This window comes from Erythrolamprus reginae, unplaced genomic scaffold (assembly GCF_031021105.1).
Source record: "Erythrolamprus reginae isolate rEryReg1 unplaced genomic scaffold, rEryReg1.hap1 scaffold_316, whole genome shotgun sequence".
In the NCBI taxonomy this organism is placed as follows: domain Eukaryota; kingdom Metazoa; phylum Chordata; class Lepidosauria; order Squamata; family Dipsadidae; genus Erythrolamprus; species Erythrolamprus reginae.
Genome location: NW_027248682.1, coordinates 1 through 15,845, shown reverse-complemented (window position 1 = coordinate 15,845; position 15,845 = coordinate 1). Strand labels below are relative to the sequence as shown.

The following is a 15,845-nucleotide window of genomic DNA, read 5'->3' as shown; positions in this document are numbered from 1 at the left end:
GCACCCTTTCAGTGCCAAAGGAGCCACGTCTTCTCCAGCACCAGCGTAGGCAAAGTAGGCTTTTCTATGACTTGTGGACTTCAACTCCCAGAATTCCTGAGCTATGATAATTGAATTCTGAAAGTCCACGAGTCATAAAAGAGCCATTGCGCTGTTCTGCTCAGGAAAGAAATAATGTACAGTATTGTTATTATTTCACCGCAGGAATCATACCTATTTACCAAGATATGGTTAAGCTTTCCTCTTATAAATAAATTGAAAAATTGAATTGAATTAAATAAAAGTACGATAGGCAGCCTTTAAATCAGTGCTTCTCAAACTTTTCGGGTTTGGGGACTTCAATTCCCAGAATTCTCCACCCAGCACTGGAATCGATGAAGGCCTCCAGGAGATAGAACCTGAATAACGGAGAAAAATCGCCTGGAATTCTAAGGTAGCGGTTGGCATGTCGCATAGTAGGAGTGAACTACCTTTCCCAGAGTGCTCGGGGGCAGGCCCGGTGACGTCAACGCGCCTGCTCTTCAGCGCCCAGGCCCCGGATATTGCCTCTTTTGCCTTCTGCCTGAGGTAAGGCTGGTGCGGCGGCGGCGCTGTCCTCCCAGGGCTCGGTCATCGCATCCACCGCCATCCGCCTGGGAGAACCACCGGACCGGGCGGGGAAGGTCCGGGGGCTTTGGGCGGGCGGCGTCGGGCTTGTCCTGCTGGGGCCGAGCCAAGGATGAGGCTGGCGGGGACCCGAGAAGGCCGGCTGGCTCTCCCCGGGCTGCCGCTCGGCCTAGGCCCCGGAAAGCGAGGAGGGGGCGCCCGGGATTGGCCCGAAGGACCGATCCCGCAGCCTTGCAAGCGGCCTGGCAGTCTCGGGCCTCGGGGGGGGGGGGCTCTGAACCCCGGGCGGGAAAGCGGGGCTTTCTCTGGGCTCCGAAACCTCCGTTAATCTCAGTGCAGCTTTGCCTCCATTAAGGGACTAATAATGAATTACAATATTATTCTCTGCTCATTGACATGTACAATAGAAGAGAGGCAGGCGTGGGCAAAGCTGGCTCTTCTAGGCCATGTGGACTTCAACTCCCAGAATTCCTGAGCCAATCCTGCTAGCTCAGGAATTCTGGGAGTTGAAGTCCACATTATTCTTTATTGGCCAAGAGTGACTGGACACACCAGGAATTTGTCTTTGCTGCAGATGCTCTCAGTGAGCATAAAAAGAGAGAGACATTTGTCAAGAATCACGTGGTACAGCACTTAATGATTGTCATAGGGGTCAAATAACCAAGGAAGAAACAATATTAATAAAAATCTTAGGATATAAGCAACAAGTTACAGTCCTAAGTGGGAGGAAAAGGGTGATAGGAATGATGGGATAAAACTAGTAGTGCAGCCTTAGTAAGGAGTTTCACAGTGGTGAGGGAATTATTTGTTTAGCAGAGTGATGGTGTTTGGGGAAAAACTGTCCTTGGTGTGCAGGGCTCGCTAGCAACGTTTTGAGGGTGGGAGTTGAAACAGTTTATGTCCAGGATGCAAGTGGTCAGTCGATATTCATCACCCTCTTTTTGACTCCTGCAGTCTACAGGTCCTCAATAGAAGGCCGGTTGGCAGCAATGGTTTTTTCTGCAGTTCACATGTCATAAAAGAGCCAACTTTGCCTTCCCCTGGACTAGCATAGTGATTAGAAGAGAATTGGTGTGTGTGTGTGTGTGTGTGTGTGTGTGTATACATATATATATAGTGATTAGAAGAGAATTGGTGTGTGTGTGTGTATACATATATATATAGTGATTAGAAGAGAATTGGTGTGTGTGTGTGTGTGTGTGCATATATATATGTATACATATATATATATATATATATATATATATATATATATATATATAGTTTTCTTCTCTTTCCTCTTTTCTTCTTTAACTCTTTTTTACTTTTTTCTTTTTATTTATGTGTTGTACTGTCCTCTCCATTTTATTCAATTAAGACATTATCTGTTATGATGGGGGTTTAATGCAAAAACTATATATTTCTATGTGTTTTTATATTCCTTGTTCTCAAATTTCTCCTGATTTGTACATATAGACACATGTATATTGCTCAAAAAAAATAAAGGGAACTCTCAAATAACACACTCTAGATCTGAATGAATGAAATATTCTCATAGAATACCTTGTTCTGTACAAAGTTGAATGTGCACAATTGACTGTCAAATTAGTGTTGCTTCCTAAGTGGACAGTTTGATTTCACAGACATTTGAGCAGTATATATTATGATGGTGTTCTTTCTTCAATGTAGAAATTTAAAAAAACAAGTAAGCAAAATAGTCACATGCAAACACAAGTAAAATGGAGAGGAAAAGAAAGGAAGGAATTGAGGTCAAGGAGAAATGAAAGAGGAAAGAAGAGAAAGAAAAAGAGGAGAGAGAAACAAACCTGTTGATTATCATTATTACACAGCCTTTAAGTAGCATTATATTCTTTATTGGCCAAGTGTGATTGGGCACACAAGGAATTTGTCTTTGGTGCAGATGCTCTCAGTGGACATAAAAGACATGATGCATGGAATAGAATAGAATAGAATTTTATTGGCCAAGTGTGATTAGACACACAAGGAATTTGTCTTGGTGCATATGCTCTCAGCATACATAAAATAAAATATAGATTTGTCAAGAATCATGTGGTACGACACTTAATGATTGTCATAGGGGTCAAATAAGCAATGAAGAAGCAATATTAATAAAATCTTAGGATATAAGCAACAAGTGACAGTCATAGAGTCAACATGGGAGGAAATGGGTGAAAGGAATGATGAGAAAAACTAGTAGAATAGAAGTGCAGATTTAGTAGAAAGTCTGACAGTGTTGAGGGAATTATTTGTTTAGCAGAGTGATGGTAACTCACTGCCCAAGAATTCCTTGATAAAGTGAATGTGTCTACCTTAAATTTAGTTTTCCTTCGGACTGCATGTTGGCAGGGGGGGGGAAATATCGGTGTAGCTGTATGTAAAACTTTATGTATCTGGTGTGGCTGTGCAGATGTTTTGGGAGTGGAGAATTGGGTGTTGGGGTTACAGAGATGGAGAATCTGGAGCCTTCTGGGGCTTTTCTTGGGTTACAGGTTGCAAATGGATGCTCCTCTCTTTTTGTGTGTTAGATGGCAGGTGAGAAGAAACCCAGGAGGGTCCGAAAGGTCCATGCCAGCCGCAATCCGGTGCTGGCCCGAGGGATCGGGAGATATTCCCGGTCGGCCATGTATGCTCGGAAGGCCATGTACAAGCGGAAATATAATGCACCAGAGACAAAGGTAGGAGGAGAGGGGGCACTTTGCAACTCTTAGTGTCAAGGCTGGATAATTGGCGCTATGGATTGTTATAAAACCATTTGGTGGACTGCAATTCCCAGAATTCCCCAGCCTGCAATCTCCAAGCTGCTACAGTTGAGAAACACTGGGTTCATCTTCAAGCTCCAGCCAGGTGTTGGTGGCGAAGGGACCTGGGACTTTAGTGGACCGGTCACTCCTTGCCTAGGCTATGCAGGGCTGGGACGGGGGAGTCAGATTGGAGAAGGGTTGACGGGGTGTAATTTTGGTGGTTTTTTAAATTTCTCTCCTAGATAGAAAAGAAGAAGAAAGAGAAAGTAGCAGCCACTGCTACCAAGGCCGTTGGGGGGGATAAGAACGGAGGCACCCGGGTGGTCAAACTTCGCAAGATGGTAAGAGCTTGTGGTCCAAAATATATATATTTATTTATTTTTTACTCCTCATATGTACATACATATACCATAACATCTTACCAGATATTAACATGTATTTATACACTATTATCAAATAAACAAGCTTACATACATCATCAATTTGCTCTTCTTTTCCCCCTGTACCATATCATATCCCTCTCCTCTTTCTTTCTCTTTCTCTCCTTTCTACTTACCTCGCCTTCCTCTAACTTCTGTTTCTCATCCTCTCCTCACTTCTGTCGTCTTCTTTCTCCTTCCTTTTTCTTCTGTCCTCCCAACCTCAGCTTTGAAATCAATTTGGGTCCTGTCACTAGTGGTTCTTCCAAAATGAAGACTAAATCACCCACAAAAGCTTGCAATTTATACTCTTCTCTCTTAATTTTCATACTTTTTATATCTTTATTCTGCCTTATACGCCCATTTAGTAGCTCTAGTGTCAAAATAAACAGTGGAGATAGAGGACAACCATGTCTTGTTCCTTTCATAATGTTCACCTTCTCGGTCCTATCTCCACTTACCATTACCTTTGCTGATTGCTTATGATAGATTGCTTTATTTACCTCCCCAAAGTCCATATTCTAAAGTTGAATTATCATAAATTGCCAGTTCTCAATATCTGCTTGTGGCCAAAACTATATGGATGAGAGAGCTGCTGCTGTCCTCTGCGTTCAAGAGGCTGCTTTGATTCTGAATCGGGTCCCGAATTCAGGCACCCTTCCTTCCTCCTTCCTTGCAGCCCAGGTACTACCCCACGGAGGACGTTCCCCGCAAACTCCTGAGCCACGGCAAAAAACCATTTTCCCTCCACAAGAGGCGGCTGCGGGCTTCGATTAGCCCAGGAACGGTGGTCATCCTCCTCACTGGCCGCCACAGGGGCAAGGTAATTGGGGGGGGGGGTGTTGGGGCTCCCTGGCTAGGGGCCTCCAGGAGACAGGCAGAGATTCCGACAACTGACACCCTCCCCCCTGTCTTTGTGTCTCCAGCGGGTGGTTTTTTTGAAGCAGCTTGGAAGCGGGTTGTTGCTTGTGACAGGTAAGCACCGTTCACGTTTATTGAACACCTGTGTGTCTTTTCTGGGATCCTTGTTAAGGTTCCTTTATCATTTGATACCGTTCCGCATGATTGATTGATTGATTGATTAATTGGATTTATATGCTGCCCCTCTCCGAGGATATGATGTTTTTATAGTGTGATATGAAAATAGCAGAAATAATCAAAGTAAAAGATTTGTTTCCTACAGATGGGGGGGAGTCCTCCGAGAGGGTCGGCATACAAATCTAATTATTATTATTATCTTCACAAGTTTAATTTATTTTATTTGACTTCTATGCCGCCCAATCCCATAGGACTCAGTGGCTTACAACAATAAAAAAACAATATAATAGTAAAAAAGGAAGTCGAACAATAGTAAATAAAACCCCATGACCCTAACGACCCTTTTATATACCCTAATCCAGTGTTTCGCAACTTGAAGATATTTGGACTTCAACTCCCAGAATTCCCCAGCCAACAAATGCTGGCTGGGGAATTCTGGGAGTTGAAGTCCAAATATCTTGAAGTTGCCAAGGTTGGGAAACACTGCCTTAATCAATCTAAGAACATACATGCCAAACAAACATAATTTGGGCACATCTGATATTAACTTGTTGACAAAGCCAGGTTTTAATAGCTTTTCGAAAAGCCAGTAGAGTGGGAGAAGTGCAAATATCAGTGAGGGAGTTGGTTCCATAGAGCTGGGGCAACTACAGAAAAGGTCCCGCCAGCCTACATTGTTTAGTCGACGGGGCCTGGAGGAGGCCGATTCTGTGCGATCTAATAGGCCTCTGGGAGATATGTGGCAGGAGGCGGTCCCGTAAATAGGCCCTAGGGCTCTATAGGTGATAACGAACCCCTATGAAGAAAGTTGGGATGAGTGTCTCCTGACTGTCTGAGGTGGCATTATCTTGTCTCCTGCTTCCAGGGCCCTTGGCTATCAACCGTGTGCCTCTGCGCAGAGCTCACCAAAAGTTTGTCATTGCCACTTCGACGAAGGTTGATATCTCGGGGGTCAAAGTCCCAAAGCATCTCAGCGACGTTTACTTCAAGAAGAAGAAGCTGCGCAAGCCCAAACATCAAGAGGGCGAAATTTTTGATACTGAGAAAGCGGTAGGTCTCCCTCAGAGCGCCCGTAGCCTTGAGTGGCCGCCTCCCGAGATTGCGTTCTGTGTAACTCCAAAGCCAACAAGGGGACGGGGTAGAAACACAGAAGTCTGACGGCAGAAAAAGACCTCACGGTCCCTCTAGTCTGCCCTTATACTATTTTCTGTATTTGATCTCAGGATGGATCTATGTTTATCCCAGTTACTGTGGATTTACAACCACGTCTGCTGGAAGTTTGTTCCCAGCATCTACTACTCTTTCAGTATAATAATATTTTCTCACGTGGCTTCTCATCTTTTCCCCCAACTCACCTCAGATTGTGCCCCCTTCTCCTTGTGTTCACTTTCCTATTGAAAACACTTCCCTCCTGAACCTTATTTAACCCTTTCACATATTTAAATGCTTCGATCATGTCCCCCCTTTCCCTTCTGTCCTCCAGACTGGACAGACGGAGTTCATGAGGTCTTTCCTGATAGGTTTTATGCTTGAGACCTTCCACCATTCTTGTAGCCCGACTTTGGATGCGGGATGGCAACTGAAGCCCCTCCTGGTTTATGAATCTGTAATAATTAATAATAATAATAATTTATTAGATTTGTATGCTGCCCCTCTCCGAAGACTCGGAGCGGCTCACAACAGCGATAAACAATGTGACAAATCCAAAACTTAAAAACATCTAAAAACCCATATAATTAAAACCATACAACTCAGTCGTACCATACATAAACTATATTATCCTGGGGATATCTCAATTACAGCATTCCTGGCGACATAGGTAACTTACAAAAGGCAAGGAGGGTGGGGGCGATTCTAATCTCCGGGGGGAAGTTGATTCCAGAGGGCCGGGGCCACCACAGAGAAGGCTCTTCCCCTGGTGACATTGTTTAGTCGAGGGGACCTGGAGAAGGCCAACTCTGTGGGACCTTATCGGCCGCTGGGATTCTTGCGGCAGAAGATGGTTCCATGGGTATTCTGGTCCGATGCCATGTAGGACTTTATAGGTCATGACCAACATTTTGAATTGTGACCGGAAACTAATGAATCTGTATGAATCTGTAACCAGGTCTTCAAGAGCATTCCAGTACCTTTGCATTTAAAGAAAACAGATGAAACATAAACTTCCTCTATTGCATGTTTCTATAGCAGGCATAAATGGCTGAAGTCGTATTTCCATTGTTTTTTCCCTTTCAGAAATACGAGATCGCAGATCAGCGCAAGGCCGACCAGAAGACGGTGGACTCCCAGCTCCTGCCGGTCATCAAGAAGGTCCCTCAGCTGCGGGGCTACCTGCGCTCCACTTTCTCTCTCTCCAACGGAGTTTATCCGCACAAATTGGTCTTCTAAACTGTCCGAAGAAAACACAGTAAAGGTTTTTTTGGGGGGGAAAATTACTAAAAGCTCTGCTGGTTTTATTTTCTAGTCTTCTATATTGGTGTGTCTCCACGCAAGCAGGAACTTTGATGGTTGAAAACGTTGAGGGGGCATTGGGCGAATGTGAGCTGTAGCTTTCTTGAGAGGGGGTGAGAATTTGCCTTCACTCTTTTACAGGAGGTTCCTTCTCATCTCACTACTCCGGATTGGTTTGAAGCCAAATGTGCAGTGAAGGGCTGCAAAACAAAATTCAGTATCACACTGGCCTTGGCTTATTTTGTGGGTGTGGCTTGCTGGTCACGTGACCAGGTGGGAGTGGCTTGACCACCATGTGACTGGGTGGCTTAAAGGTCATGTGACTGGCTTAAAGGTGGTCGTTGACATCACTCATGTCAAGGGCTAGGGTGCCTGGTTCTCCTTGCCTCAAGGAGATACAATTTCAGTAATTACTGAGCATCCAAAATACAGCGTTCCCTCGATTTTCGCAGGTTCGAACTTCGCGAAAAGTCTATGCCACGGTTTTTCAAAAATATTAATTAAAAAATATTTTGCTGTTTTTTCCCCCTATACCACGGTTTTTTCCCGCCCGATGACATCATATGTCATCACCAAACTTTTGTCCACCTTTAATAAATATTTTTTTTAATAAACTTTAATAAAGAAACATGGTGAGTAATAATCTAAATGGTTGCTATGGGGATGGGAAAATTGCACTTTAGGGGCTTAAAGGGTTAAGGGAAGGCTTGTGACACTGTTCATAGCCAAAAATGGTGTATTTACTTCCGCATCTCTACTTCACGGAAATTCGACTTTCGTGGGCTGTCTCGGAACGCATCCCCCGCGGAAATCGAGGGAACACTGTATACTCTTTAATTCTATGTATATCTGCCATGTGTGCACATATATATTACACACAGGCACACAAAAAATATACATGATCTATATAAGGCACACACAGCTCTTCTAAAATTATACACATTCAACCTCATTTACTGCGCTAGGAAAAACAGGCCCAGAAGGCAGGGAGGGGGGGATCGGAATTTTACTACCGGTTCTGCACACCTGACCGTACATGTAGGAGCCCATCACTGCTACCCCGTTCAGTTGATGGGAGAGGAGTCTGCAGGCGGCTGCTCCGGAGCTTGTCCCTAAGCTTCACCAACGGCTGCCCTGCGTGGCCTTTGGTGCCAGTGGGGCAAAGCTAGAGCTGTGCTGAAGAACGGAGCGCAGCCCTTGTGGCATAATAACCGTGTGTCCCTGTTCAACTGGCATGTTTGCTTAGTCAATAAGTGGTGCTTTGTTTTGTTTTTCCCTTTGGGTCAGGAGAGGGAGCTCGCGGGCAATGCTTGAATCACAGCCTTACAAAGGCACTCGGTTTTGGGCAGCTGCGTTGGTTAAAAATTACACGCTTTGCGTCAATTACAAATTTTGTGGTTTGAGAAAAAAGCCATCGCACCACAAGCATTAAGAAGCATCTAATGCAGCTTTTTTTTTTTCCTCAAAGAGTAGTAGATGCTTGGAACAAACTCCCAGCAGACGTGGTTGGTCAATCCACAGTCACTGAATTCAAACCTGCCTGGGATAAACATAGATCCATCCTAAGATAAAATACAGGAAGTAGTATAAGGGCAGACTAGGTGGACCATGTGGTCTTTTTCTGCCGTCAGTCTTCTAGGTGTCCCCTTGCCAGAAGTTGGGCCTAAATCTCGCTTTCTGGGCTCCAGCTGGCTAGATCTCTAGCTCAGTGTTTCCCAACCTTGGCACCTTGAAGATATCTGGATTTCAACTCCCAGAATGCTGGCTTGGGAATTCTGGGAGTTATAGTCCAGATATCTTCAAGGTGCCAAGGTTGGGAAACACTTCTCTAGCCCATTTCCTGTATCGCACTAAGCTATTCTGCTTTTATTGGATTATGATTTAGAAGGCTGTGTGAATACGTAGTCAACAGGCCACCATCTAGAAGGGGGGGGGGGGGCAGGACCAGCTCTAGTATAGCTATCACGGTTCGCACAGAAAAGGAATTTGGGGCTGATTACCCCTCCAGGTAGCTGTCAGTTCAGAAAGCCTCAGGTCCATTTGAGCCTGCTTATTCTTTTATTCAAGTCATATACCAAATTCTGGGCACCTCCCCTTCTGGTCCTGCTGAGGAGCCTGCAGAGGGTGGAAGCCTTGCCGAGCAAGCTCTTTGTGATTCCTTTTTGTGGAAGTGTGATGAAAGGTTGTGAGGAGCGTGACCTACTTTGGGTTCCAGTCAGGCAGGCAAACTGAAGGCCGGCAGTTCGCTGGTTTAAAGCAGGCTGGGGTCAGGCAGAGGCCAGGTTCCGGCTTGCTCAAATCCCTGGTCGGAATAAACTGGGCTACCATGAGGAGCGTGGTTCAAACAGCTGCTTATTTAAGGATTGCAGTATGAATGTATTATTTATTAATTGGATAATAATTATAACCCTAAAAGCTAAATGAAAAAAAAACATTCATTCAGTACAAACCAAGCATAGTGGGCATTCGGTGACCAGAGGCTGAGATCTAATGACCCCAAATCTGGAGGCATAAATAAGTTTTCAAATTCTTACGAAAGGCACGGAGGGTTGAGGCAGTATTTATTTATTTATTAGATTGTATGCCGCCCTTTTCCGTAGACTCGGGGCGGCTCACAACACAATAAAGACAGTTTATAACAAATCTAATAATTTACAATATATTTTAAAAACCCATTGTTAAACAGACATACACACAAGCATACCATACATAAATTGTATAGGCCCGGGGGAGATATCTCAATTCCCCCATGCCTGACGACAAAGGTGGGTTTTGAGGAGTTTGCGAAAGGCAAGGAGGATAGGGGCAGTTCTAATCTCTGGGGGGGGAGCTGGTTCCAGAGAGTCGGGGCCGCCACAGAGAAGGTTCTTCCCCCTGGGGCCCGCCAATCGACATTGTTTAGTTGACGGGACCCGGAGAAAATCCACTCTGTGGGACCTAATCGGTCGCTGGGATTCGTGCAGCAGAAGGTGGTCTCGGAGATATTCTGGTCCGATGCCATGAAGGGCTTTATAGGTCATAACCAACACTTTGAATTGTGACCGGAAACTGATCGGCAACCAATGCAGACTGCGGAGTGATGGTGAAACATGGGCATACCTAGGTAAGCCCATGACTGCTCTCGCAGCTGCATTCTGCACGATCTGAAGTTTCCGAACACTTTTCAAACTATGAATCTCCAGGGGGAACTGATTCCAGAGGGCCTCCCCCCCCCCCCCCTATAAAGGAGGCCCTTCCCCTCGGCCCTGCCAAGCGACTGCCTAGTTGACAGGACCTGGAGAAGGCCGACTCTGTGGGGCCCAACCAGTCTCTGGGATCCGTGCAGCAGAATTCGCTGTAACAATGCATACAGCAAAAGTTACAACATGAGATGCTAAAATTAGCCATTCAGTCCTTACGGAAAAACCTGTAAACATGGCCTCATGGTCACTTTTACAGGTTGAAAATAAAACGACGGCCCCTGGCAAGCTGCCTCCTCAGACAGCAGAGCCTGTTTGGCTGCTTTGTGTGGGGGAGTGCTCAGCAAAACAATTTGGAATGACAGGAAGTCACTTGTCAGTGTCCTGGAGGCCGATCGATGGTGAGAAAAGACACAATGAAGTGGACCAGGCTAAGGGATTGGCTGTTGGTGGTGCTAATTGCTCCCCTGGCATGAGGTTAGACGAGTAGGAGGAATGCTCCTGGTGTCAACAAAATTGACTCCGTCACACGCTAGTTTGTCTATGGAGATTCTCAGCCCTCCAGGTCAGGGTTGTCCGGATAGGCAACTGGACTTTCTGGTTTCTCTTGGAAGAAGCTTCTCCAGCCTCTTGAAAAAGCATCTTTGGGGTTGCAGTCTAGTGTTTTATTTGAAAAAAATGTCATTAACGTCCAGGGCGGCGGAAAGCCATATTCTTTCATTCATCTGGGGGCTCACTCTCACTTCCCCTCGCTCCCAAAGCACAAACATTAGGGAAAATGTACCCCCAGGCCATTTAAAAATTTCTCTTTGATTAAACTGGAAGTGAGGAGCTTCATTAAAGTGTGCGAGATGTTCGGTAATTAATACAAGCGTTTTCACAGCGTTCTCCAGCCACATCACAGCTGCTGAAATTTCATGTTCTACGTTAAAGTAATCAACCCTAATTGAAAATATATTGGTTCCTATATTTCGGAAATGATCCTGGAATGAAAAGTGGCTGGATTGCAGTAAAAGAGAGAGATGATTTATGGAAGGGTTGGGGGGGGGGGGGGTTGTATCCCCAAAGAACTGGCCTAAATCAGACTCTTGGGGAGTATTTGTCATAACAACCAAGCTTCATTTATTGATTTGTTCTTCAGGAAATCAAAGACAGGGAACAAGGCTTTGTAGTGCTTATTTATTTTTGAATTGAATTATCTTTGAAATGTATACAGAGAACGATATTATTTTGGCCTAAAGGCCATACAAAGGTAGCATTTATCCCCACAGAGAGGGTTTTGCCATATATCAAGTAGTGCTGGGCCATTAAGCGTTTTCAGTCCAGGATGAAAAAAAAGATAAGCCTTGATTCCAGGATCCATGTGCTGCGTTGGCAGAACCCACCAATTAGCTAGACCACAACTTAAGGTTTTAGTGCAGTGTGGACCAATACAAAATAAATGGACATGATCCCTAAAACTAAAAATAAGGGGGAATTTACATATAATTTGGTTCCCATCATATAAAAATTCATATTAGGTCTTTTTGGAAAAACCACCCATGTTTATTTTTATTTATTTATTATTTATTTTTTGTTTATTAGATTTGTATGCCGCCCCTCTCCGTAGACTCGGGGCGGCTCACAACAATAGCAAGAACAATGTAAGAACAAATCTAATAATTTAAAAAAACACTAAAAACCCCATTATTAAAAGCAAACATACACACAAACGTACCATGTATAAACTGTATAGGCCCGGGGGAGATGTCTCAGTTCCCCATGCCTGACGGCAGAGATGGGTCTTAAGAACTTTATGAAAGGCAAGGAGGGTGGGGACAGTTCAAATCTCCGGGGGGCGCTGGTTTCAGAGGGTCGGGGCCGCCACAGAGAAGGCTCTTCTGGGTCCCGCCAAACGACATTGTTTAGTCGACAGGACCCGGAGAAGGCCAACTCTGTGGGATCTAACCGGTCACTGGGATTCGTGCGTTTACTTACTTAGGAAGTTCTTTGGATTTGGTGGGTCTCTTCCAAGGATGTGGGCCTATGAATGGAGGGTGAGTCAGTAGCTGTCTATTGGTGCAAACAGGTAGAATGGCAAACACAGCCAATTACTAGAATAAGGAGTCACACTCAAATTATGTAGCCCAAAGCATGATTCATGTGAATTTGTGAGATGCTTGGGATGAAAAGATGTCCCTTTAAAAAAAAATCTCCTAATCGGTGGTCTTGTCTTAATCAAACAGGGATGGAATTATATAACCTTGGGGGGCACTTGGGTGTTAACACAAAAGGCCAAACTTTTCAGAAGCCAAATAAGAAGCAGATATCAAAGGTTTTTCAAGCCAAGATTTATTTAGGGATGATTAAACCATTAAATGTGTTTTTAAATGAGTTACAGGTATTGCAAGAACATTAGATCAATTATGCTAAACTTCTCACTGCTAAAACATATTGTGGTCGTCCAGTATATTGTGTGTGTGTGTGTGTGTGTTTCCTAGGCAGGACTAGTCAAGACCACAGGGTTGTGAACTACTTCCTAGACTGGTGTTACTAAATGTTGATGTGCCGTATCACCCTTTATGTTGAGATGATCTTTAGAGGCAGGTGATATCCTGTCATTTCAGTGTAATCAAGCGTTAGAGTCATAGCTTAAAAAGTGAGCATGGGTGATGAGACCAGCCCTGCCCAATTTATCAGCTGTGAGATCAGCCCCAAATGCACATCCCAGGAAGCATTAATTGATCCCATTATGCAACGATATTTCATCCTGCGTAAATGTGTGTTAATTTAGGGTAAATCTACATAGCTGTCCACTAAGGATACAGTACAGGGATTAAAACTGCTAAAACGTGTGAGACTGAGCTAAAAATCAGAAGGGAAGGAAGCAGAAAATGATTGGAAAACAATTTAAATTGGAAAACAAATCCCTGGGTACCATTCTAAAGCAAAGAAAATGAATTTATTTATTTACTTACTTACTTACTTACTTACTTACTTACTTACTTACTTACTTACTTACTTACTTACTTACTTATTTATTTATTGGATTTGTATGCCCGCCCCTCTCCGGAGATTCGGGGCGGCTAACAGCAACAATAAAACAGTGTACAATAGTAATTCAATACTAAAAACGAATAAAAATCCATTAATATAAAAACCAAACATACATACATACATACCATACATAGAATTGTAAAGGCCTAGGGGGAAAGAGGATCTCAATTCCCCCATGCCTGACGGCAGAGGTGGGTTTTAAGAAGCTTACGAAAGGCAAGGAGGGTGGGGGCAATCCTAATCTCTGGGGGAGTTGGTTCCAGAGGGCCGGGGCCGCCACAAAGAAGGCTCTTCCCCTGGGTCCCGCCAGACGACATTGTTTAGTTGACGGGACCCGGAGAAGACTCACTCTGTGGGACCTAACTGGTCGCTGGGATTCGTGCCGCAGAAGGCGGTCCCGGAGATAATCTGGTCCGGTGCCATGAAGGGCTTTATAGGTCATAACCAACACTTTGAATTGTGACCGGAAACTGATCGGCAACCAATGCAGACTGTGGAGTGTTGGTGTGACATGGGCATTTTTGGGGAAGCCCATGATAGCTCTCGCAGCTGCATTCTGCACGACCTGGAGTTTCCGAACCCTTTTCAAAGACCACCTAAGAAGAGGATCTTCTGGGCATGTTCAGAAAGATCCTTTCCTGTCTGCTGGGGGCAATATATGGTACAGTATAAAGCAGGAATGTCCAACCTTGGCAAATTTAATACTGGTGGACTTCAAGTCCCAGTATTACCCAGCCAGCATTATTTGCTCCCCTCCCCATTTCCCCCTCCCCCTCTGATAATAATGAACATTACAAGTAAAACAGTTCCAGACATGTAAATGGTTATTTTTCCTATGCTAATTAAGTAGCGTTAAATTTTACCCAAAAATAATAATTGGGTGGTGTGTTACACTCATGCAGCTGAGTTTTATTTTAAGCACTGAAATAATGCACCGCACAGCTGACCAGATGTTCTCTTGTATGTTAAAACAACCCAATTCTCTCAGGAAAATTTGCATATTCCAATAGGCCCTGTTGGTTGTTTAAATTATTGTTTAATTATAAGATAAGTGTTGATTTAGTGGGAAGCCTCCATACTCATTATGCTATTTTGAACACGGCATTTTGATCGCCCCAGTGTTCCTTACATTATACTTTGTGAGATAAAATTGCAAGATAATGCTTACCAAGTTTACTCACTGTAGCTTCTGCAGCTAAGGGTTTGCTTGCTGTCCCACCAGAACTGCCAAAAATAGCTGGTAAGGCATAGTTTTATTAAACATCCAAAATTATTTCCTCGATAATATACTAAAGTAACACAAAATCTATTTAGAACATCTCTGGTTATTTAAAACAATTCAGTGGCTTCTCTTCCAGATCTTTACTGTTAACAGATTCAAGAGAGATCCTGCCCTCGCGTAATTTATAACAGAATTTTTCAAAAGGCAGAATTCCCTATGTCTGCTTTCGATTCTCCTATTGATAATATCTTCCAGAAGTGGACAGCAACACCTTCATTTGAGCTGTCAGTTCGTTGCTTTACTTCAAACGATAGTTCCTGAACCTGCCTGTGTGGCTATTGCTATTGTTCATCACTGGGGCAAAAAATCCCTGATTAATCAGTTTGGACAATATCTGCTTTGACGTGCATGTGTCAGAGTTGAAAAAGACCACAGTGCTGGGTTGAACCAAGGATCTGCGGAGAGGGGCAGCATACAAATCTAAATAATAAATAAATAATAAATAAATCTGACCAGGTTGTTCCAATTTTGCATGCCTCTGACCTTGATAAAACATGGGTTCTCTGAAGACATGGCATGGCCATGAAAACGAAGAGGCCACGCCGTTCTCTTTTAAGCCTGGGTTCGTTTTCCAGTCTATCCTGCTGCAAATGAAGGTCTCAGATAAAATATCAGCTGGATATTATATGCAGTGCACAGCACATATCACCTTAAGCCAGGGCTAGGCAAAGTTGGCTCTTCTATGACATGTGGACTTCAGCTACCAGAATTCCTGAGCCAATCATACTAGCTATGGAATTCTGGGAGTTGAAGTCCACATGTCATAGAAGGGCCATCTTTGCCTACCTCCTAGGTCACTAGAAGACCTCCAAGGTCCCTTCCAGCCCTAGGATTCTATGATCTTGGGCAGGGGGTTGGATTAGGCTAGGGCAGGGGTAGGCAAAGTTGGCCCTTCTAGGACAGGTGGACTTCAGCTCCCAGAATTCCTGAGCTAGCATGACTGGCTCAGGAATTCTGGAGTTGAAGTCCACAAGTCATAGAAGAGCCAACCTTTGTTTAACACTGGACTATGGGAACATCAATAATTCCTTCCACTGTAGTATCAGCAATATTTTTTCATTAAAATAAAAACACTGCTACATGCACACACACA

At 44.1% G+C, this 15,845-nt stretch overlaps 1 protein-coding gene across 2 annotated transcripts; it reads left to right on the top strand.

Moving 5' to 3' along the window:
• The first annotated feature begins 509 nt into the window (after positions 1 to 509).
• LOC139156125 (large ribosomal subunit protein eL6-like) lies at positions 510 to 7,245 on the top strand. Of its 2 annotated transcripts, none has more exons than XM_070731432.1 (7): positions 510 to 567; positions 3,132 to 3,281; positions 3,590 to 3,688; positions 4,446 to 4,589; positions 4,693 to 4,741; positions 5,670 to 5,854; positions 7,040 to 7,245. In XM_070731432.1, the coding sequence occupies exons 2-7, from the start codon at positions 3,132 to 3,134 to the stop codon at positions 7,190 to 7,192; spliced, it is 780 nt and encodes a 259-aa protein (XP_070587533.1). In that variant the 5' UTR covers positions 510 to 567; the 3' UTR covers positions 7,193 to 7,245. The 2 variants fall into 2 exon arrangements, with proteins under 2 accessions (XP_070587533.1, XP_070587532.1); XM_070731431.1 differs by having other exon boundaries at positions 567 to 662.
• Positions 7,246 to 15,845: the final 8,600 nt, after the last annotated feature.